Genomic DNA, 24364 nt, shown 5'->3' on the forward strand with positions numbered 1-24364 from the left:
TCTCCACTCATTCCGTAACTAAACTCGATTAAGACAGACTGAAACTGGAAGAGGGTGTTAGTTACACCTAAAAGGTGGGTGGCCAATCAATTCACTTAAGTACGTATATATCACCACTTTAATATTAATGCTTGTCATTTGCGTCTTTGTATTTATGTCGCGAATCCTTCTAATCATTTTTGTGTCCTATATCCAATTACCTAATTAATCTCTACACCATGTGCATGGTTGCTATGATTTTTGGTTGCTATATGTCTAAAATCCATATGAATTAAAATCGTTATTTTTACAAATAATAAACAAATAAACAAAATCCTTGGTGCATGCTTTTCTTTTTTTACTGTTTCTTAAAGCACATGGGGATTTTTTTTAACTTAATAATTTTACTATGTGCCTAAATTATGCCTTGCAAATAGTCCACGAGACATGCGAGATTGATCTTTAGGAATTTAATCTGTAGGCATTAAAGATCAAACATAAAAAAAAAAAAAAATTGCTGTGGATCGGGAAGACAAAGGCCTTTCGTGTTGATGTTTTGTGATGAACACATATAGAGTAAGGTTGCAGAACATGGACATTGATTATCAATTGAATGGTTAGGGACAAGGATTGTATGGTTTTCCTTCCTCCATGGGGGCACCTCGAGTTCAATGAATGGGAAAGGTTTTAATGAGTTTCGGGCACGGCAAGTGCTTGGGGACAAGCACATGTGGCTACGATATTGGCTGGGTGTTGCACTAGGAAATTGATTTAAACGAGTCCATGCATGCATGCATGCCCCATGTGGCGGGTGTTCGAAGAGATAATGATGTAGCAAATGATTGGAGAGGGGCTACCACACCGATATTGTGGCTGATTTGGCACCCTTTAATTCTTGTGGCTAGAAGGGCTTGTGCAATTAATATGCTTGAACTTTACCTTTCGATCGTCAATGGTCAGTAACTTTCGTTGAGCGAGGACATAACAGATCGACAATAGTAGCTTGGGAAATATGAGGGGGTTACCTATCTCGTTGGGTCCAAGGTTCAAAATTTCAAAGGAGTTGTCATACTGATGAGGAAAGGTACTTAAAATGTTTGGTGTGGAAGCGTATGACCTAGGCTTGAAATTTGTTACCAATGCAAACTTGAAACGGGACGTGCCGACAATCACCATGAGAATCACATTACTTTGAACAAATTGTGCAGGCTCATTTCATTAGTCTTCTACCTCAAAGGTCTCCAGTCTTTCTTGTTGATAGTTAAAGACAGGAATTGGATTGTTGAAAAAGGTAGATTTGCAATTCAAGCATGTGGTTGGGATGCCCCACACTGCAGTTGGAATTCGTAGCCCAACAAAGCATGTGCCGATATTGCGCACTTGATTAGGACAATCGCTGCCATTTATTCCAAGTGCTTGAAGCAAAAAACAAGAAATTCAATTGGACAGTTCAGCCTCCGCCGGCCCTCTCCTCTGCTCTCTACTTCCAAATCGCATCTCTGCACTCTCCATTAATCTATGGAAAAGCTAAGCTCGCGAATGGCAGTTTCCATTGTGATAAATGGGCTGATGCGTGTGTTTAAGTTATTGACAAATTTAATTGCTATGAGATCGTTGCATGTGCACAAATGCTATATGTCCACTAATTAGTTTTTGAAGGTTATGACTATGAGGAGTTTGATTTACAGATGATGACAAAATGAGTAGTGAAATCAGTTTTGAGACGTTTGTTGTGGATATCATAGATTCTAAGTTTTGAGATTATTTATGCTATCAAATTAGAGTCCAAAATTGAAGAGTAGTGCATTAGATATGTGCATTTCAACGTCATATCTCTAAAATGTATATTATGGTTGTTAGTTTGCTTTGGAAATCTCTTAGCTAGAGAAAAAAAACGTTATTCAGAATTAGTCAGGCGAAGTGACACTCAAATATCCTAAAAGTTTATTCTATTTACAATTATCACTCCAAGTGAATTGGCTAACTCATATTATATTATTGAACATCTATATAGGAAATTATTTGACTTTTGTGTTGAAATTGCTACACAATTAACACTGTTAGAGTGGCTGCTTTGAAGCTAAGGTCTACAGCCACAGCTTTAATGTTGTGTTAAGACTGATGGTTTTGAGAGGAAAAAGAAGGAACTCATAGAGAGTTCCCTTCGTTTACTTGCATCAAAATTGATCCGGTAGTAAGAGTGCCCCCCCCCCCCCCTTTTTTTTTTCTGCAAAGTCAACGCCAAGTGGAAGTCACCTGAACAGCCGCTCACCCAGAGGAGAGTGTGGTCCGACCGGACGGACGGCCTTACATGGCCGGTCCGATTGGACTGCCGGCCGGCCTATGGAATCGAGTACCCGGAGTGGTCCGGACGGCTCGCACTTATAGTTGGGAGGCACCCTGTCAAATCGGGGTTCCGACGCAGTTAAAAAGGTCATGGACCGAGCTGACCTTTTGACCGACCACAGTCATAAAACACCCCTGTCTGTTAGTCTCCACAAAGCACAAGTAAACCACTGCGGATGTCCGGTCGGATGTTTAGGTACCTGTCCGCTCGGACTACAAGTTTGGAGCAAGGGAAAAGGCCAGAGGATTTCTTTCTTTGACAACCTGTAGGTTTCACGTGTGTGCCATGCTCCGAATCTTGTGACAGGGGATTCTGCTGTCCCATCGAGGACATGCTTTGACTGTATCGATATGGGTCAGGTAAACTTTCTGACAGCCGCGTACTTAGGAAAGGACAGGTAAGCTTTCTGACAGCCGCATACCTAGGATAAGACAGAGGACATTTATGCACCTTGGCACGCGTGCCCAAACCTTTCACAGCTCTATATAAAGAACTTCAGGTTTCACCGAGAGAGGATTCTGGGTACGTACTCTGAGACTTTGGGAGCCACCTTATTCATCGTAGTTTACCTGACTTGAGCGTCGGAGGGTCGTCGCCGGGAACCCCCTTCCCGGCTCGACTTCTGTGCAGGTTAGCCGGAGCATCGCGCCACCAGGTGGAGATCTACATCATCGAACCAGGGAGCGCCACGTGCCCAGCGTCTGTTGATTTCTGGTTCGGACAGGATCAAATTGGCGCCGTCTGTGGGAACGCACCTGCATTCGAACAAGAGCAATGGACGAGGCTGGACGACAACATACGGTGGCACTTTCAACAGAAGAACTCGAAGCTCTGGTCGAGATGAGGGCTGCCAAACTAGTGGAGCAAAGACAAAAAACATCAGCCGAACGGCTAGAGCAACAAGCAACATCTGCGTCTGGTGGCCGAGCGGAAGCACCTCCAGCCACCATCGCATTCCATCGGGCCTTATTTCGCACCCCTGATGGCCTATCGTCAACGAATGAAGCAAAACTACAACCGACGCGTCATTCCCAGATCATTCCAGGTAGGCGACCTGGTCTGGAAGAAAGTCAAGCCGGTCGGCGACGTCGGCAAGCTTGAGGCTCCGTGGGCAGGTCCCTTCAAAATCATCGAAAAGCTCCGCTCGGGCGCGTATTATTTGGAGGATGAGGACGGTAGGCAGCTAGACAGGCCGTGGAGCGCGAACCACCTCCAGCCTTACCGGGCGGGGTGAAAGGTGTGCCTATGTAAATCATCCTGTGTACATTTTTCGATTGATGACTGGAAATGCAGAAATGAAAAGTCCAAAGAGCGAATATAAGGCATTATCATCGAGGAACGAAGGCCCTGCGCCGCTCGGCCGGAGGTAAATGGATCGAGCCAAACGCTCAAGGAACGAAGGCCCCGTGCCGTTCGGACGGAGGCAAATTATTCGAGCCAAAATGCCCGACGAAGTAGACCCTGAGCCGTTCGGCCATGAATACGTTCTCCAAGTTGGGTGAAAGGTGCGCTAAGTATAAACTTATATACTTTTTGGTCGCCTATGTACTTGTGATGCAGGAAGTAGAAAGATGAAAGCACAGGGTATCCTCTGCTGAAAGGAAGGCCAAGGTCGCTCGACCTGGTAAGGAATTAGCCTTAAAGGCCGTCTAGCCCAGACGTTAAACCGTAGAGCCGCGCCGACCGGCTATAAATATCCGCGCCGACGAGCTCCGTCGTTAAAGATCGAGAGCCGCGCCGACCAGCTATAAATATCCGCGCCGACGAGCTCCGTCGTTAAAGATCGAGAGCCGCGCCGACCGGCTATAAATATCCGCGCCGACGAGCTCCGTCGTTAAAGATCGAGAGCCGCGCCGACCGGCTATAAATATCCGCGCCGACGAGCTCCGTCGTTAAAAATCGAGAGACGAGCCGGCGTCTATAAATAATCCGAGCGGACGAACCGACGAGCTCCGTCGTTAAAAATCGAGAGACGAGCCGGCGTCTATAAATAATCCGAGCGGACGAGCTCCGTCGTTAAAAATCGAGAGCCGCGCCGAACGGCTATAAATATCCGCGTCGACGAGCTCCGTCGTTAAAAATCGAGAGCCGCCCGACCGGCTATAAATATCCGCGCCGACGAGCTCCGTCGTTAAAGATCGAGAGCCGCGCCGACCGGCTATAAATATCCGCGCCGACGAGCTCCGTCGTTAAAAATCGAGAGACGAGCCGGCGTCTATAAACAATCCGAGCTGACAAACCGACGAGCTCCGTCGTTAAAGATCGAGAGCCGCGCCGACCGGCTATAAATATCCGCGCCGACGAGCTCCGTCGTTAAAGATCGAGAGCCGCGCCGTCCGGCTATAAATATCCGCGCCGACGAGCTCCGTCGTTAAAAATCGAGAGACGAGCCGGCGTCTATAAATAATCCGAGCGGACGAACCGACGAGCTCCGTCGTTAAAAATCGAGAGACGAGCCGGCGTCTATAAATAATCCGAGCAGAATATCGTCGACACTGCAATTATCCGTATTCTCCGCCGAGTCAGACCGACGCTAATTTCCGCTCGGACTCGAGGTATAAAAGGTTCGGATCGGCTTATAACGAGCGATTCTGGCTAGCAGCGCAGAATGATATTCGGCCGAACGGAAGCGCTGGGGGAAAATTCTTGGCAAGAATGTACCTCGAATGCCCAAGGTATGATGTGATAGAAGACGAGCGAACAGTACAAGTGTTAGCAAGGGAACAGTGTCAAAAGATAGAGTACACGAAAGGAAAGCATTTCATTAAAATTAAAACCTTAGGCCGAGTGGCCTAATACAAAAAGGTTCATGTTCAGCCGAGTGGAGAAATTACAAGAATTACTCGATGTAGTCGTAGAGGTCCCTCGGAATGTTGCTCAAAAGCTCCACTTGATCACCGGCCGGAATATTGGTGGACTCCGGAAGAAGACCCTTCGACTTCAGATAGGTCATAGTGGCCGTAATGGCCAAGTCGAAAGCCGAGTACATCCGCTCGCAAATTTTCTCCGAGAACTCGGGCGATCGGATGTGGCTTTGTCGGAGAGCGGCGACTCGGCTCGGCTCGGCATCCTGGTATTCTTTGAAGGTTGCCTGGGAGCTTGTGAGGGCCTCATTCAGACGTTCAATCTTCTCCGCATCGGCCGAGAGGCCTGCCTTCTCCCGGTCGAGCTGCTCCGTCAGCTCCTTTATCTTCAACTCCAGGCCCCGGGCCTCCACGTTTTTCTTCTCCAGATCGGAGATGGCTGTGTTCTTCCGAGTGGTGGCCAGAGTTATCTTCGTGTCAAGCGACTTAACTTGTCGCTCGGACTCGGCTAGGGCGTGGGCCTGGTCAGCTGTTTTCTTCTGCTCAGCAGCCAGCAGAGTTTGAGTTTTCTTCAGCTCTTTTTGCAGCTCGGAGTAGGAAGGGCCTTGGGAGCCGCTCGGACCGCCTGCCGCCCTCAGTTGCCTTATCTCCTCGTCCGCCATAGCCAGGCGGCTGGAAACTGCTATCTCTTCCACCCACCTCTGAAGCAAGACGCATTTGTTAAAAGCCGGGCGGAAATATTCAGACAAAACTTCAAAAAACAACAAACTTACCCCCGTAGCCGCTGCATGTGGTCCGGCTAAGTTCGAGGGGGATCATTGCCACGCTACCGGCCGCCCACATCTCGGCAAGGGGCCCTTTCAAAGTAATGGTGTGCTCGGGCACGGTGGGCCGATCGGCTTCTGGTAGCAACTCTTCAGTTGGAAGATGAAGAGTTACCCGTATTGTGCGGCCGTGACCAGGGATCGCCCGACCGGGATCAGAAGTTGGCACAGAAAACCGCGAATGGATGGTCGAACGTTGGACTGAACGGCGAGCGGGGGGGAGAGTGTCGACCGGAGTGGCCTCAACCGGAGCAGTCAGCTCGTCCCAGTCAGAAGGCGTCCGGTCGGACGAAATGGTCTCGGGCACAGGCTCCTTTCCTTTAGCAGCCACGGCGGCCCGATCGGAGGGTTGGACCGCGGAGGTAGCCGAGCGCAGCGGAGTCTCCACCCGGCGCCTCTTTTGCAGTGGCTGTTCCTCCTCCCGAACGGACCCTTCCTCGGGAGCCGTTGGTTCCCTGGAGGGGGTAGCTCCGCTGGTCGCCTGTTGTTGAGAGGCCTGAGCGGCCGATTCAGCCTGAGTGCCGCTCTCTCCTTCGTGAGAACCGACCGGCTGAATACCCAGCGCTTTCATTTCCTTAGCCGCCACGGCCTCCAGCGCCGCTGCCTTCCTCTTCAGAACGCCGGCCATCACCGAGTCCATGACGATGTCAGCTGCATGAAGAGAAGAAGAAATCAGTTAGCAATTAAAGCAAGTGCCCAAGCAAAATTCTTACCGAAGCCGGTCGGAAGTGGGGTCCGTATAGGACTCAGCCCAAAAATGTACATCACTCCCTCGTGAAGAAGTTTGTTGATGTCGAGCCGCAGACCGGCTAGTACATTTGCGGCGTGAAGATAATCCGGTCGGGTCTTGAATTTCTTCAACTCAGGAGTAGGAGGTAGACTGACTTGCCACTGGGTCGGAAAGTTTGGCTGACTGGGCATGCGGATATAGAAATAATAGTCCTTCCAATGTTTATTGGAAGTGGGTAGTTTATTGAAGAAGACCAAACCGGGCCGAGCTTGGAACATAAAGGTGCCCGGCTCGGCTTGCTTAGGATAATAAAAATAAAAGAAGACCTCCGGTCAGAGGGGAATGTTGTGAATCTTAAACAAAACGACAACGCCACAGAGGAGACGGAAGGTATTAGGTACTAAACTTCCGAGCGGCACGCCAAAATAATTGCAGACGTCTGCTATGAAAGGATGTACGGGGAACCGCAGACCGGCGGTAAATTGGTCGCGAAAGACACAGAAACCACCGCGCGGCGGTCTAAGCGAACTTCGATATCCTCGGGGATTTCGAAATTGTCAGCCAATATATCAAAATCCCGTTGTTCGAAACGGGATCGCATGGTAGTATACCATGGGCCTAGGGATTGTTCTTCGAGATGAGAGGAACTGGCCATGATCCGGACAGGAGAAATCAAAAAAGGAAGTTCCAAAGACGAAGGAATGGAATTTCAAAGACTGGAGCTAGGGGAAGAAATGCGGATTAGATACCGGAAATGAAGGAGGAGAGATCTAAAACCTTACTGAGGGGAGATGAATCGAGGAGAGGCGCCGGAGAGCGTCAGAAGGCAGCAGCAAGATCGCCGGAGCTCCACAGCGCAGAGAGCAACAGTAGAGGTAACGGAGGCGTGTGAAGGCGAGAAGGAAACGAAGAATTTATAGGGTGAGGGCCGGTCGGCCTCCACCGTCGGATCCAGGTCACGGGGATCAATGCATACATCTAGCCGTTTATTTCGAATTGCTTCGGTCACATCCAAATATCATGCAACCGCCTCCGTACTCTGATGGCATTGCTCCACGTGGCAGTCAATCGTTCGGAGCATTTAATGAAGGTATGGTCGACATTGATGTCAAAGATTTGCGCAGAACGCGAGGAGATCCGGCGAAAGCCATCATTGATGCATTCAAGGATATCTCTGCTGCTGATCGGGCGGAGAGTAGTAGCATGGAGGAGCCGTTCGGCTAGACTCACAGTCCAGTCAGTCGGACTATGCGCCTCCTTCGACTAGACTTGAAGGGAAGGCAAGTGATCCGGTAGTAAGAGTGGCCCCCCCCTTTTTTTTCTGCAAAGTCAACGCCAAGTGGAAGTCACCTGAACAGCCGCTCACCCAGAGGAGAGTGTGGTCCGACCGGACGGACGGCCTTACATGGCCGGTCCGATTGGACTGCCGGCCGGCCTATGGAATCGAGTACCCGGAGTGGTCCGGACGGCTCGCACTTATAGTTGGGAGGCACCCTGTCAAATCGGGGTTCCGACGCAGTTAAAAGGGTCATGGACCGAGCTGACCTTTTGACCGACCACAGTCATAAAGCACCCCTGTCTGTTAGTCTCCACAAAGCACAAGTAAACCACTGCGGATGTCCGGTCGGATGTTTAGGTACCTGTCCGCTCGGACTACAAGTTTGGAGCAAGGGAAAAGGCCAGAGGATTTCTTTCTTTGACAACCTGTAGGTTTCACATGTGTGCCATGCTCCGAATCTTGTGACAGGGGATTCTGCTGTCCCATCGAGGGCATGCTTTGACTGTATCGATATGGGTCAGGTAAACTTTCTGACAGCCGCGTACTTAGGAAAGGACAGGTAAGCTTTCTGACAGCCGCATACCTAGGATAAGACAGAGGACATTTATGCACCTTGGCACGCGTGCCCAAACCTTTCACAGCTCTATATAAAGAACTTCAGGTTTCACCGAGAGAGGATTCTGGGTACGTACTCTGAGACTTTGGGAGCCACCTTATTCATCGTAGTTTACCTGACTTGAGCGTCGGAGGGTCGTCGCCGGGAACCCCCTTCCCGGCTCGACTTCTGTGCAGGTTAGCCGGAGCATCGCGCCACCAGGTGGAGATCTACATCATCGAACCAGGGAGCGCCACGTGCCCAGCGTCTGTTGATTTCTGGTTCGGACAGGATCAAAAATATTGAAAGAAAAGGAACCAGGCTGAATTTGAATCAATAACAATGAGTTCTTTGCAAAATGGGGTGGAACCTGCGGATTCTGCAGAGAGATGATAAAATATCGCTTCTGCCCTCCTGAACAAGCAGTGCGAGAAGGGGTGGATTGAGCCTCGAGTGCGGCTAGCGGAGCTCTACGAAGCTGCAACAAGGGCCAGATTAGGAGTATAATCGAGCTGAGTCGAGCCGAACTCTTGGATGTTTGAGTTTGACTCGTTTATAATCGAGTCGAGCTCGAGCTTTATTTAACGAATATATTCATGGCTCACGAGCTTTTATCGAGCCTAAACGAGTTTAATAAATATAAATTATAAATTTAAATATTTATTAAAAACTAAATTATATATTTTTAAAAAATTATAATATTCTTGTTAAAATTTATAATTTTATTCTAATAAATAAATTTAATATATTTGTCTATGTTTTTCATAAGTAGAGTGTAAAATTTATAAATTCAATATCAAAACTATTATTTTTTTATTTAAAAGTTTATTTATGAGCTTAACGAATATGTTCACGAGCTAACGAGCCGAATATTGTGAAGCTTGAACTTGATTTGTTTATCTTAACGAACCTTATTAAACGAGCTCAAATGAACTTTTATCGAATCGAGCTTCAAATAGCTCACGAGCAGCTTGGCTCATTTACATCCCTATGCCAGATGATGAGGTTTAAACCCAAGAAAACATATACAAATACTCTTACCTGTTTTGCATGCCATGAACTTGGACATCTTTTTTCAGCCTGTCCTGAAAGAAAAAACCTATATAGTAGAGAAGCAGAAGTGGTAGACAATACTAATTTTGACTTAATCAATATCCAAGACGATGTCTCAAGTACTTCGTCCATTTATTCAATTTTTTCTATCTTAGATCTAAAAGACAACCCTTCTCTAATACAAAAAGACTATTCTTTAATTAACTCCTTCTTAGATCCTCAATATAGTTCAGAATTAGAAGAGGACCTTTTCTCTGACCCACTGTTTGATGAAACGTTACAAGACTTTCAGAGTTTCTCTTTTATGTATCATTATTTTATACCACAAAATCTTACAGATCTATGATTAGATTAAAGAACTTGTACTCATGATTGGCAACTCAAGGAAGGCTCCAATCATATTCCTTGTTTTGCTTGTGGTTATTATCCTTCCCTACTTCAACGTGGTACTTGTAAACTCTGTAAAAAATAATGTTGTAATTTATGTCTTAATACCCTCTTTCAAATCATCATTCCACCAACACAAGCTGTTAGAAAAAGCATGAGAAACATGTTATTAGAATCCCGAGTTTCTATTTTAGAAACCCGCCTTAATCTCTTAGAAACTGAACTTGCCCTTCTTAAGGAAGACACTTATCCACCTGAGGAACCTAGTCCTTCCTCCTATCTTTAGGACCCTTACATAGACAAAGGAAAGAGTCCCCTTCTAGAAGACTCTCCTAATCCTGAATTTGTTTTTATCCAAACTCCTAGTATTTGTAATACATGACTTACACTTAATATTCGGGTACAATGTACTTTAAATATTCAAGGACATGAACTCACGTTACATGCTTTCTTAGATAGTGGAGCCAAAACCTCCACCATTGACGAGGTTTTGCTCCTCTCTTTTCTCCCCTCTTCTCTTATCAAAACCACCAATACTCCTCTCCTTAGTACTCACTTTGATGACCAACAATTAAGCTGCACCAAATATGTTCGTAACGTACATTTACGTTTCTTTACCAATTGTGGCGTTTTTAGTTCTCCCCTACTTTTACCCCAACTTTGGATATGCCCTATGCCACATAAATCTATTCCCTTAATCCTAGGTCTTAATTTTCTCATTTCCCCAGATCGAGCTCTTTTACTTAATAAAGATTATGCTTTCTTTCTCTCCACCCTATTATCTCTCCTATTTTATCTTCTTATCCCTCCGAAGTTAGCGCTAGGCTGCGTGGTGGCACCCCTCCTGCTGAAAGTTGCAATCCTACTTCCTCTACCTTACCCTATCCTTGTAACCCTAACCAACCTAAAGAAAAATCCAAGAAACCTAAAGTCACGCTTTCCTTACAGGAAAACTAGAAAGACTTGGCTCTTGGAGCCACGAATCTGAAGGAAGTTACGAGACTGAAGGTAGTTACGAGAATATACCAGACTTGGAAGCCTCATTTGAACCAGAAACTTACTATCAAGATAGTTTTAAGCCCTCCTTTTTAAATACCCTACTTAGTAAAAAAGACACCTTAGATGATGTCATTTCTAGGCTAGAAAAAATAGAATTCTCGGTGAAAATCCCCTTAAATATTGGGAAAAAGATAAAGTATATTGTAAACTCAATATTATCAATCTTGACTTAACTATTAAAGTACAAGACTTAAAATACTCCAATTGGGATATAGAAGAATGCAAAATGCATATTACTCAACTCTTGGTATTAAAAGCCATACAATGATCTGATTCCAAACATAGAAGTTCTGCTTTTATAGTTAATAAAGGAGCTGAGCAGAAAAGAGGACAGTCTAGGATGGTTTTCAATTATAAAAGACTTAATAACAATTGTCATGAAGATGAATATAAAATACCAGACAAAGATCAATTACTTAATAAAATTCAAAAATCAAAATGTTATTCGAAATTTGATATGAAATCAGGATTTTGGCAAGTTAAAATGCATCCATAATCCATTCCTTGGACAACATTCTCTTGCCCTGAAGGTCATTTTGAATGGTTAGTTATGCCTTTTGGACTAAAAGTAGCCCCTTAGGTCTTTTAAAGGAAAATGGATGACATCTTTAGATCTGTTACAAACTTTACATGTGTATACATTGATGATGTTCTGGTATTCTCTAAAATGAAGGAAGAATATATTATGCACATTTACACATGATTTTTAACCTATTTGAACAACATGAGTTAATTATTTCTAGAAGAAAAATGAAACTAGCAGTTCCTTATATTGTGTTTTTAGGCAATCTTATAGGTCAAGGAAAGATAACATTGCAAGCTCATATCACCAGCAAAATCTTAGACTTCCCTGATAAAATAGAAGACATGAAAACACTTAGATCATTTTTAGATCTACTTAATTATGCAAGACCCTATTTAAAAGATATTGGTAAAATAAGTGGACTTTTGTATAACAAAACTTCTTAAACAGGACAAAAATATTTTAATCAACAATATATAGATTTAGTAAAATAAATCAAAGTAATGGTTTAATAATTACCGCACTTAACTTTATCTCTATATACTGATTATTTAGTAATTGAAACAGATGACTGTGAAACAGGATGAGGAGGAGCTTATTTAGTAAAAAAAATCTAAGTATGACCCCAAAACTTCAGAACAATTATGCAAATATGCATCTAGAAAATATAAAGAAAAGGGGAGACTTACTTCTTTAGATTTTGAATTGCTAGTAGTCATTTATTGTTTAGAAGCTTTCCTTTTATTTATTTGTAATGAACCTGAAATTACGATAAGAACTTATTGTGAGGCTATAGTAAAATATAGCCAACAGACAAAAGAAGTAAAAAAAGGCTTAGGTTCTAAGCGCTGGATAAAATTTACTGATGCTATTCTTAATAAAGGACTTAAAATTTAATGGGGACATATTAAAGGAAGTGCTAATTCACTTGCTGATACTTTATCAAGATTACCAACTTAACATCTTCTATAGTTATGGATATACAGAAAAGAGTTCGTACTTATGACTATCAAAAGATAATGAAATTTGGCAACCAAGAACTTCCTCAATTCTTTCGGAAAGGGGATACTTTTGAGTTCCCTCTTAGAGTTTAACCTGATAGCATTTAACAAAGCTTAATTGACAATATTTGGAATATTCCTACTTCTCCAGGAATAGCAAGTCAAAAGATAGCTATCATCAATACTATCTCTAATTACTTCCTTACAACAATTCAAAAATCACTCGGTAAGAAATTTTCTTGCTATGCTATTTTCTCTGGACCTTATGCAGGCTTTTATGCTACTTGGGATGAAGTAAAAGTGTTACTGCCATAAGAAGATCATAAACCTCCTTATAAGGGGTTTTATTCACTTAATGAAACCTATGATTTACTACGAGAAAAATTGGGCCCTAATTTTATAATAAGCCCATCACTTCACTTGGACAACAAAATACAAGAAGACAAAACATACGTAATGGCAGCCACTTCTTCTACTAGTCCAACAAGGCAAGATACAGATCTTCTTTCTGTACCACTTAAATCACTACATTGTCAGTCTTTAGAAGTACTTCAGGGCTAAAAGAAGAAGGATACTCTCTTCTCACTCATAGCCTTTCCAGAAGATATCACTTTGTATTTATGAACATTAGGAGATACTTCATCTTATAAAACTTTCTTAGAACTTGCAGATGCTTTAAACTGGTTTCATCAAAATCCTACCTTAGGGATGATGATTACTTATACCGAAGAATACTCTGACAAAATCCCATGTACAAATCAATTCCCGCAATGCTCTCAGCCTACAGAGTTAGGCTATAGAAGTCAATTGTTATATTCAATTAGACAGTCAAATATGCAGTTAGAAAATTTTCAAAGAAAGAATTATACAGGAAAACTTATTACTCCAGACTCACTTATGATTTACAACCTTCTACACCAATTATGGATACAAGAATTAGACTCGATTCCCTTATTACCACAAACACTTGGAAGACTTATCTAGCATTTACTTGAAGAAATTTTTTTTTTATCTTAGCAACTTTTGATAGTTCTCCTCCTGAGTGGCTCTCTACACAAACTGAACCAGCCATATATGTCATTAAACTTGATGTACAAGGACTTAATTGACAATTACTTCCATTTGAAGATTATCCCTCTCATCCAAATAAAGAATGACTCTCCCAAAAATCATTGTCCGAACAGTTAAAACATTGGAGAGCATCCCTTCAAGGAAGTGCTTGGCTATGAGATCCTTACCAAGATCCAACTGAATACAGTTTGACCGGAAAAACTTTCACTGAAAAAATCTACTGGCCAAAAACATTTGGGACAGTTCATTTTCCTTTTGCTTATACTACTTAGCATCAAAACTTATGCCAGTTTTATCATAAGAAAAACTTAGCATGGCTAGACAAGCAGAAAACTCCATCCATAGCCTCTACTTCTACACTACCACCTTCTATGGGCTCCGTAGAAGAAGCAAACTTAATCAACATGATGGAAATCTGACGAACTCACTGATGTCACTATTCCTCATGACGGAAGCACTGATGTCATTTAATCCTCATGACGGAAGCACTTATGTCAACAAACTCAAGAACGTAAGCCCTGAGCTCATACAACACTAACATGCTCAAAGCTTATCAACCACGTAGTTCTTCTAGTTTCTTCTCTCAACCTTTATAAATAGATAGCCTCTCTTCATACAAGAATCATCGAAAGCTTGTAAGCAATAAGTGTTCAAGAAGCTTGTAATTCCTCTCTCTCTTTCAGTAGTATAATCTCTTGTAAGTACTCTTTGTAATTATCAGTTAAGCAAGTTTGTAATAATAAGTTTTCTATTATTCTATGGCTGAGTAACTCTCTTTTTCTAAGCCTTAAGGTTTTTGTTTAATTGCTCTATATCAATAGTCTTCAGTCCTTCTTGGATGCTTTCATCCATAACTAGCTAAGAGAGAAGGTAGAAGTGTAGTTCTTGGATCTATAAAACTTATGCTGGCTAAGTAAGGTAAAATAGCTTGAATGCTATAGTAAGACCTGAAGAGCCAGGGTATGAAACCAAGAGTTATACAAAGATTCTAGAGGCTCTCTACTAGGTGAGGCTCACTAGTGAGATATAGAAAAACTACACAATTACCTAAAGGCTTATACTCTCTAAGAAAAGCAAAACTACCACTACGTACATCATATACAAAAGCTAAAAAAAAAATAGTGAAGCCCCGAGTAAGTGAAGTGAAGTGAAGCCCGAGTTGGTATCAGAGCCAATAGACTTGGTGAACCTGTATGTGTACAACCTCAACCTCTTTTAAGAAACTTGATTACTTAGATCTTGTTTTACAACCTAGAAATATAATCATTTTAGATCATAAACAAGCATACTTGTTATATTCGAAGTAAGCAACTTGGTCATCTTTTACATTATGATCAACTTCACTTAAATACTTTAACAGATCTACTTATAAGTCTTGCCCTTTCTTTAGAAACTCATAATCAACTCATAGTACATAAGATAGAATATCTACTTACTATCTCCCTCCAACAACAAAAGCTAGTATCCGAAGTATTAAGAAATCTTAATTATTTAAAACAGTCACGAACTTCAAAACCTGTTTTCGAAACAGACACCCAACAACTTTTGTTACAATCAAAAGACTTGATAGTTAGTAATAGAACTCAGATCAACGAAAAATTAGATAAAATAAACCACTTATTAGAGGAACTTAAATATAAATGAACAAATTAAAATATGAAAATACATATTATGATGATGCTGTAGAATATACAAGACAATTTTCAATCACAAAAGAAAACAGTTATTGTTATATTGATCTTCTTGGAAAAGAAGATCAAATTCAGATACAACAAAATAATATCATTTTAGCTCTCCTTACCTCTCTTCATTATTGTTAACCTTGATAGAATCAAAACTTCTCTAATTAGACAATAATCTTGTTGGTAACTTTGGACCTAGTGAAATAAAAAAAACCTTTGTAAAATTTACTAGATCTTAGTCAATTATCTTTAGGAAAAATTGTTCCTAAAACATCATCAGTTACTTCTAAATTTTTAACATATAAACCTAATGAGTCTGACAAAAATTGAACCCTTTTTAGGAGCTTCTCGATCTGTTAGATCCATGGAAGCTAATACTTTCTCTTCTTGGTTAGATACTATAATTAGAAGAAATAGTACTTCTACTTTAGGACCTCTTAGATTAGAAGAAGTTATTGATGTAAATAAAGACTTGACTATCTTTTCAAATGAACAATTAAATACGTTAAATCCAAAAAATTCTATAGTCAAGGAATTTTAAATTTCTCCACTTCTATGTATAGACGTTATAGACAAGAAACTCTTCATCTTTCAGATGAAGATGAAGTTAAACTTAATCTAATGACAAAAGAAGCTGTTAAAAGCCTCTATTTAAGACGATATAATTATATACATTTTGGACTTATTGTATTTGGTTTAAGAGGTTTAACTAGAGCTCCCCTTTACCGGATATGGAACCCCTAATATTATGGGATTCCATCGGTGGAGATAGAAGATACTATCTCTTGTTCTATATAATAATCGTCTCTTCATATTTGAATTTTTGGATCAGTCATTGGTTGCGCGTACTATGTGAAGAGATGAAAGGACAAGGCTCGAGGTGCGTTGAGTGGAGCCAGGGAAGCTTGTTGGAAGCGGCATGACAGAGCATAAGATGCAACTGGCGGAACTCGATGAAGTTGCAAGAAGGGGCCAACAACGGTCGAGCAGCGACGTCGATTAATAATTCCACAACTAGTCTCGCGAGTTATACTGGCCAGATAAACACAGTACAATGGCTTTAGCACCAGCGCTTGTGGTCATCGAGTCCGTTGGTTAATAAAACACATACCCAAAATTCAGATTTAATTAGTATGACTTTTTTATTTTATCGGCTAAGTGTAATTACCTCTTAAAATGTGGAAAATTGAAATTAAAAATTCATTTAGAGGTGTGTTCCACATGCTTTCCGTATCACTCTTCAGGCAAGAAAGTAACCGTTTAATAATTGGGAGAGAAGAGCAAGAGTTTTAAAAGTTTAGGAGTATTTTAAAAATTGTGTATGAGCATCGCCATCACAGACAGATAAACTTTGAGATTTAATAGATGTTTCTTTTTTAAATGCGGAATTTAGAAAAATAACACTCGGTTCCACTTCTTGTCGAGAGCCCTCTGAGGACGTAACGCACTATACCGCCATACCGGTGTTCCCAATCTCCTCCCCTCCTCAAGCATCATGGAACAGGTGGCGTCCGACTCGGCCGCGGCTAGGGTAGGGTTTTCGTCCTCATCCGCCGGTGGATCTGTCATAACCTTCCAGTTCTCTCCGTTGAGCGTCCTTAAGATCCAGAAAGGGGATATCACTGAGTGGTCCGTTGACGGATCGACCGATGCGATCGTGAGTACCGCGAAATCTTCGACCATCTGTTTGAATTCATTTCTTTTCTTTTATTGCAGTGATATCAATTGTTGTCCTCTTTTATATGATTTTTTTCCGCTAGGCTAGTGTCGTTAAGGAAGATCTTTTTGAGATTCAGACCTGGTACCGAGAAGTGAGTTGTTTTCAGTATTGACTTCTATATTTGTTTAATTTCATATGGTTGCATAATACAAGCGCAAAGGTTTAGTGCCCTTCGTGGGAAGACATTGTCATTCCCCGAGTAATCAGATCATGGCATCATGCTTAGGAGGCACGGCTTTCCCATATGACGTCTGAGATATTGCCACAATGCGACAGACTAGAGATCGTATTTGGCATCATACGACTGTTGATATCAGGTGCAAAACACATTGAAGGAATCAGGATCTCTTTCAACCAGTTCGAGCAGCTCAACTTCCTGAGAGTAAGGAGAATATTAGAAAATAAATACTGATAAATCTCATTCAACTTAAAATACACATTGTTGTATGTGATGGTGTAGTCCCATCACTTTGTTTTATGGAAGATGATGTTTTCTAGCACAACCAAAAGCTGCGGCTTTGGTAGTTTGGCATGTGGTTGCTGCATTCTAGATTTTCAAATCTTTGTGCAGTTCATTCAGTTGATTTTTGCTATCCAAATGCTATTCTAGGAAGAAAATAAAGAGATAAAGGAAACATACAAAATGGGAAACCACTAATAAGACTATAAATATGATTCTTATCATTCCACTTTGAAGCTGACGTTTTTCTCCATTGAGTAGCAATGAGCTCTAATCAACATGATTCAGCCATGGTCCAACTATATTGCTTGAGTGACACCTTTCAATGAGTGACTTAAAGGTGAAAGTTTTCTTTTGCTCACACCAGAGGCATACTCCCAACTAAGAGATTTCTTCTCTTCTCATTGTGTCTGTTTGTTTTTTTAATTAAGATAATTATTAACTAGATTATTCATCTTCTCCATCTAAATAACTCCTATAAAAACAATTTTTGGTTGATCAGAATAAATTATCTTGGTTTCATTGAACCAATTGAAATATTTGTAGGGCTGGAAATGAAGTAAACCAAGGTTAATCAGGCCATTGTGTTCATTAAAAAGAAAAACAAGCTTGAGCCAAACTCAACCAAGCCAAAAAAATTTGTATTCAAAACTGTTTATTATAATGTTTATCTAGCTCCACAGTGTTTATGCTTTTATTGAGCAGCAAGCTTAATTGGAGCCAATAACCTTATAATTAAGCATTGTAAAAAATGAAACTTAGCTTCTCTATAAATTTGTTCAACATCTTGAGAAAAATTCTAGGCAGATAGACTTGTTTTTTTTAGCTAATTTATTTGTTTGAATATTATGAGCCAACACTACAACTTTGTGACACGGGAATATTTTAGTGAATATAGTGCATAAGGATAGTATCCATTCAAGTCTGGCATCTAAAAAAAAAAAAAAGGATAGCCCGGTGCACGAAGCTCCCGCCATGCGGGATCTCAGGGAAGAATTCATTGTACGCAGCCTTACCCTGCTTTTTGCAAGAGGTATGTACTTTATACGTGCTAGATTGTGTGTGTAAAATAATATTACAATTTTCATATAAAACTTAAACTAAACGTGGTAGATTGTATTAAATGCTTGCTTAAAAAATAACTAAATTAGTAATGATTCTTGTTTGTTAATTTTGTTTATTAACTCTCAAGCTATGCTTGCAATAAACATTGAATGCTTTACATGTTTATTTGTCAACTTTAGCATTCTTAGCTTAATCACAGTATTTTAGATTGTTTAAACCTACACTAATTGTTTGTTCATCTGTCCTTTTAAAAAACATATGTGAGTTCTTCCCTAGACAAGTACCAAGTTTGTTCACAAATGTTCCGTTCGGTCACAAGTGGAAATACTTGTACATGCAGTCAACATAATCTTTAATGACATTATTTATAGTGTCAAAGATGAACACGTGATATGGTGAAGTATACATATTCATATGCAGCTGAACCACTTTTAATATATTGGTTCCTTATTTCTTAATACATACTGATTTTCCCTGTCTCTTAGCTATTCCAAGAAACTTGGGCTGCTGTTCCACTGTCAATTTTATGAAATATAGTTGGAAATGCAACCCACCTAATTCTTGTTGGTTTACTGAATGCTCCAGGGAAAACATGCCTGTATATATTTTTTTGAACTATGCTTTACTATCATTAATATTTTGCTGCATATTGATTTCTTTGTCTCTTAATGAAAATACTTGGGCTTCTCCATGGTCAAGTTTATGAAGTATTATTGAAACATTAAAGTGTACCAGCCTGTTTCTCGGGAGTTCATTTAACTTCGTATATACAGTATTTATGCTTGTATGATTTTTTTCATTTTTACTTCACTATCATTGAGGTTGTAGTTTGTTCTGACTGGAGTAACTTTTCCCACAATTTTTTTCACCATAAAGTGCACACATAGTTTGGAGGAGAAAATATTGCCTTGGTTGTGGTTTGCTCTGTGATGCCTTATTTTTCAGATTGTTTTCAAATAGGGAACTGGTGGCTTCAAGTCATGTTGATGAATTGACGACTCCACAATTTATTGTGTTTGGTTATGATTTTGTTTTTTGGAAGTTGCAGATTGTTTGTGTATAGGATAACTAGTGGCCTGAAATGACAAATGATTGAAGAATTGCTTGCCTGATAACATGGAGGAGAATTTGTTTGATACAATTAGAGAGACAAACTTTTGACTCTATTAGAGTCAAGTCCTAGCTGCTTTTTTGGAAGTAGTTGAATTCTGTTTTTACTTTGCTGTTGTAGATTGGTAACCAACATCTGATGCATTTTTGTCAGATTTAATAAGTTTCCTCTAATGTTATAGAAGACAATAGCATTATAAATAAGGTCTCACCTTTTAGTTTGTACTGTTTGAGTTGCAACTTGCAAATAATTGATGGGAAAATTTCAGGTAAATGCAGCTAACGAACAAATGCTTGGAGGTGGTGGTGTGGATGGAGGTAAGCGTATAAATTCTGTCAAGGATGTTAGTTCATCCTTTCTCCTTTTGTTTTATTGTTTTTTCCTTTTTTGAAAACTGGACCTTTTTTATCAGCTATACATAGAGCTGCTGGCCCAGAACTTCTTGATGCGTGTCGCAAGGTACCAGAGGTCCGCAGAGGAGTACGCTGCCCCACAGGAGAAGCCAGAATCACTCCGTAGGTTTTGTTTCTGTTAAATGAAATGGTTTGTTGCATGCTAACCCTACCCTGTCAATTACGACGAAATGACTTAAATGTACAGAGCTTTCCAATTACCTGTTTCGCATGTGATACACACTGTTGGTCCCATCTATGATGTAGATGAGCACCCTGAGGTTTCCCTCAGTAATGCATACAGGCAAAGTCAACTTCCCTTAGCTATTGATGTCTGTTCTAAAACATGCTTGATCACTTTAAACTCAATTATCTTCATTCTCCATTGCAGAAATAGCTTGAAGCTTGCTAAGGAGAATAATATTCAATACATTGCTTTTCCAGCCATATCTTGTGGTGTTTACAGGTATCTATTTTAGCCAATTATGCTTGTGTAAGTTTAACTGCTCACGTTTCCTTTTGATTTTTCATTCTATCTTGTTGAAGATATCCTTCCAAAGAGGCTTCCAGAATTGCTATATCAGTGTTGAAAGAGTTCCCTGATGCCTTTAAAGAGGTAGATGTGCTGTTACATACTCTTTGAAATGGACTATACTTTCATTTTTATGGAGAAAAAAAGATATGCTTATTTTGTAAAAGTTGTTTTAGTTCGTCAATCATGTCTTTTTCAGTTATGTACTTCGATATTTATTTTTTGGTTTCGGTTTGTTCTCTTTATATAGATGCCTTGAAATTGTTAACAATCACATGGAATATGAATGTTAGCATTTTGATATTGTACTTGGTGCTAACTGACAATATTGCGCTAATGGCTAGATAGAATAAATTTGAACCTTGAGTTGTTGATTTTGAAAGAAGGGGAGTTTTGGTGCAACGGTAAAGTTGATGCCGTGCGACCTAGAGGTTCGAGTCTCGAAAACAACTTCTTGTAAAGTAGGGTAAGGCTGCGTACGATAGACTTTTCTCCGGGACTCCGCATTAGCGGGAGTTTCGTGCACCGGACTGTCCAATTGTTGATTGTGAAAGTTAAAACTAAAGGTTTTAAACAAAGCAAGACTAGAATTGAATGCATTAAATACAACATCACAACAAGAAAAGAAAAAAAATTAAAAAAATATTCAAGTTTCATGGATGGAAATATTTGCAGGCAAGGGGTTTTATACAGCTTGGATTTATTGTCAACTATGAAATATTTACAAAGCAAGACTATAAGATAACTCTATAAGAATATGACACTATTAAATATATTTTATGGAATATTAAACAATTGTAAAATAATATCTATAGTAAATTACTGTAATTAAAATGAAATTCTAAAATAAATGTTTGATATTAGAATAATGATTTTTTTTTTTTATAAAAAAAACTAATATCGTGTAGTTGTTCAACGTAGCTTGCCTAGAATTTTGAATCTGAAAAAACATACTAAGAAATATTATTAAGTTCAAAGATCATCTTATTTGTCAATTACAAACTTTATGACTACCTAAGCAGAATCAATTAAGATTGAAGGGATGAAGATAGATGCATGATCAAAGAAATTCTAACTTAATAAAAAATGAAAGGTATACTTAAAACTTTAAATATGTGAAATGATGTAATCTTACACAAAATTTGAGATCATTGATGGGATAAGAACCGGGTATTCCGGACATCTAATAGTTGATATAATTTGTTTATTGTGGTACGCACTTAGATCTTATAAAAGTGTCCATCCCTTCTTAAGATATTCATATTCCTTTTTTGTGTAAATTGTGATTCTTCAACTCCTAAATTGCAAGGTGATGTGAAGGATATTTTATAGAAATTGATCATCTGATTCATTTTGTTGATCTGTGATGTAATCTACTTGAGCTAAATAATATCCTGATAACTGCTTGCAGATACATTTTGTGTTATTCTCCGATGAGCTCTATGGTGTTTGGCTTGAGAGTGCTAGTAATGACACGGGGTTGCAGTTGCTTGCTTAACGTGGGTATTGAAGTTGATCGCAGTGAGCAGCAGGGTTCACTATAGTTGTGCTGTTCGTCTACTCTCAATCGCGTGCGCTCTGAAATCTATACAGGGACCTCTGGTTTTCAAAGACCATCCCTTTTCTGTGCAGTGGGATTAGATTATGCTATTTGGTTGCGATGGCACCAAAATGATTTGAGTTTTCCTTTCCTTTCACTCTAATATAGTCAATTACTTTCTACTATCTTTTAATAAACACTATTTAGTTTGGTGGTCTGGTTGGACCTAAAACTACGAAGAAAGAGGCAAGTATGGTGGCCACAATTTGGCCTGTTACCATACTACGTCTCCACCTAAACACAATTTCAAATTGGATTAGTTATGTTAACGTTAAAAAAAAATGCAAAAATACTTTTCTTGCGTTCTTCACCCTTTGGATTTTCAGAATATAATTTTAGGTTTCAAAATTATCAACTTGCTTTGCAAAATTAAGAAATCAGTTTCTACATTATTATTTTATGAGCTTACAATGCCTAATGGTCTTTAAATTGTAGCCTTTAGCATTCCTTTAAGAATGATCAAATTTGTGGTTTTAGTAATTTTTTTTTTTGCAATATTCAACTAATAATTTTCATTTTATTAAAAAAACTTTCTTTTATAATGTCCTTGTCTATTTTGTCCTGACCTAACTTCCTTGTCTATTTTGTCCTGACATAATGTCCTTGTTAATTTAAAATTAAATATTTAATTTATATGCTCAGTGAATAATAATCATAAATATTTATTCATATTTTAACTTTGAATTTTAAATTAAAATTTAGCATTATATTATTTTTTCCCACTATCTAATCATTTAGTAGTCCATTATAAATTAATTTTATAATTTATTTCTCTTAATATAAGACGTGCTACCATTAAATTTAAATTTAGTTTCTTAAAACTGTTTATTATCTTTCGTTGTCAGATTATAATTTTTTGTTTTCATATTTAATTAAATCTTAATTAAAATTTAAATGAGTATAAATATCACATATTTTAAAAAATTTAATACTATTTTTTAACATGTGATTAAATTTTTGTTTGATTAGGGGAGCGATGACGATAGTATTTTACGAAATATATACGGACTTTGATGGCTAATTAAAAAGGTATTAGCAAATAATTTAGAGGGACGTAAACGAGCAAAAACATTATAAAGATGATAACCAGTTTAATTTATTGGTGTTAACTACGAGATAAATTGAAAAAAATAGAATACTGGAGAAAAAGATATTTTTAATACTCATAAAGAAGCTTTAAAATGATATTCGATAGTTTTCCCCTACTTAAAATGCTTGAAGTTGTTAGATTAAGGTGATCCAACAAAGTTGATGATGAATCGCATCACAGGAAGTAAACTAATAAACATGTTTAAATATTTGGATGTCGAACAATTGATAGGAGGAATGACTGCAGCTGTTTATGTTCTCTTCAAAGACATTCGGTAAAAGTGAAGCTGATACCATTCGAGTGCCCTTGCGATTAACATGCATTTAAGTTACCTTAATCGGTATAATTAACCTACGCCATGTTCTCCACGCACCCACGATTTAACTTCTAATTACAATATATTTATAGGGTTTTTTTTCTTTAAACATGACTTACAACTAAAGGGATGATGGACTTTTGAACAATCTGTCGTAAGTACTTTTCGATTTATCCTAATGGTCGGTAGAAAATTTTCGTAAGATCGGACTGATCACCCTAGATTCGACGTTACCGAGCCTGATTGATCATTTTTTTTTACTCTCGGAGTTATGATGTAGTAGTAAGGGTACTCAGTTATCTCTCAGGTATCCACGATTTGATTCCCAGCTATGACGCATTTATAAAAAAATTTCCTTCAAATGAGACTTACAACTAAGGGATGCTGACTTCTGGACCACCTGTTGTAAGTACTTTCCAATTTATTCTGATGACAAATAAAAAACTTCCATAGAACTGAACCGATAATCCCAGATTTAACATCATCCAATCTAATTTATTATTATTATTATTATTATTACTCTTTTTTTTACATTTCTGAATATATAGAAATAAATTAAACTCCCACTCGCCTTTTACCTTATCAACTAAAACAAACAGAGGAGAGCACCCTGTGCTTCACCATGTAATTGTAGAACGATGAGTTCATCATCCAATCCACATTCACGCCTAGACGCTGATTCCCATGCAGTCCTTTAATGATGATGATGATTGAGGCTGCGTTTTCAGTGCCAGTTTCATGAGA

The 24364-nt window shown here is 39.5% G+C and overlaps 1 protein-coding gene across 5 annotated transcripts; it reads left to right on the plus strand.

Moving 5' to 3' along the window:
- The first annotated feature begins 16717 nt into the window (after positions 1–16717).
- On the plus strand, positions 16718–22371 carry LOC122012590 (macro domain-containing protein VPA0103-like). Of its 5 annotated transcripts, none has more exons than XM_042569182.1 (9): positions 16718–16991; positions 17095–17145; positions 17281–17436; positions 19959–20007; positions 20103–20205; positions 20291–20386; positions 20474–20548; positions 20629–20698; positions 22026–22371. In XM_042569182.1, the coding sequence occupies exons 1-9, from the start codon at positions 16830–16832 to the stop codon at positions 22110–22112; spliced, it is 849 nt and encodes a 282-aa protein (XP_042425116.1). In that variant the 5' UTR covers positions 16718–16829; the 3' UTR covers positions 22113–22371. The 5 variants fall into 5 exon arrangements, with proteins under 5 accessions (XP_042425116.1, XP_042425117.1, XP_042425119.1 ...); XM_042569184.1 differs by having other exon boundaries at positions 16848–16991; positions 17100–17145; XM_042569183.1 differs by lacking the exon at positions 17281–17436.
- Positions 22372–24364: the final 1993 nt, after the last annotated feature.

The sequence above is a fragment of the Zingiber officinale genome, chromosome 8A, assembly GCF_018446385.1.
Source record: "Zingiber officinale cultivar Zhangliang chromosome 8A, Zo_v1.1, whole genome shotgun sequence".
Taxonomy (NCBI): domain Eukaryota; kingdom Viridiplantae; phylum Streptophyta; class Magnoliopsida; order Zingiberales; family Zingiberaceae; genus Zingiber; species Zingiber officinale.

Bases quoted from the DNA above. Each gene is read 5' to 3' on its own strand.
- LOC122012590 (XM_042569182.1), top strand. From the start codon at position 16,830: ATGGAACAGGTGGCGTCCGACTCGGCCGCGGCTAGGGTAGGGTTTTCG. The intron at 16,992-17,094 runs GTGAGTACCGCG...TTTTTCCGCTAG, and splicing joins ACGGATCGACCGATGCGATC to GCTAGTGTCGTTAAGGAAGA. The intron at 20,549-20,628 runs GTATCTATTTTA...ATCTTGTTGAAG, and splicing joins ATATCTTGTGGTGTTTACAG to ATATCCTTCCAAAGAGGCTT.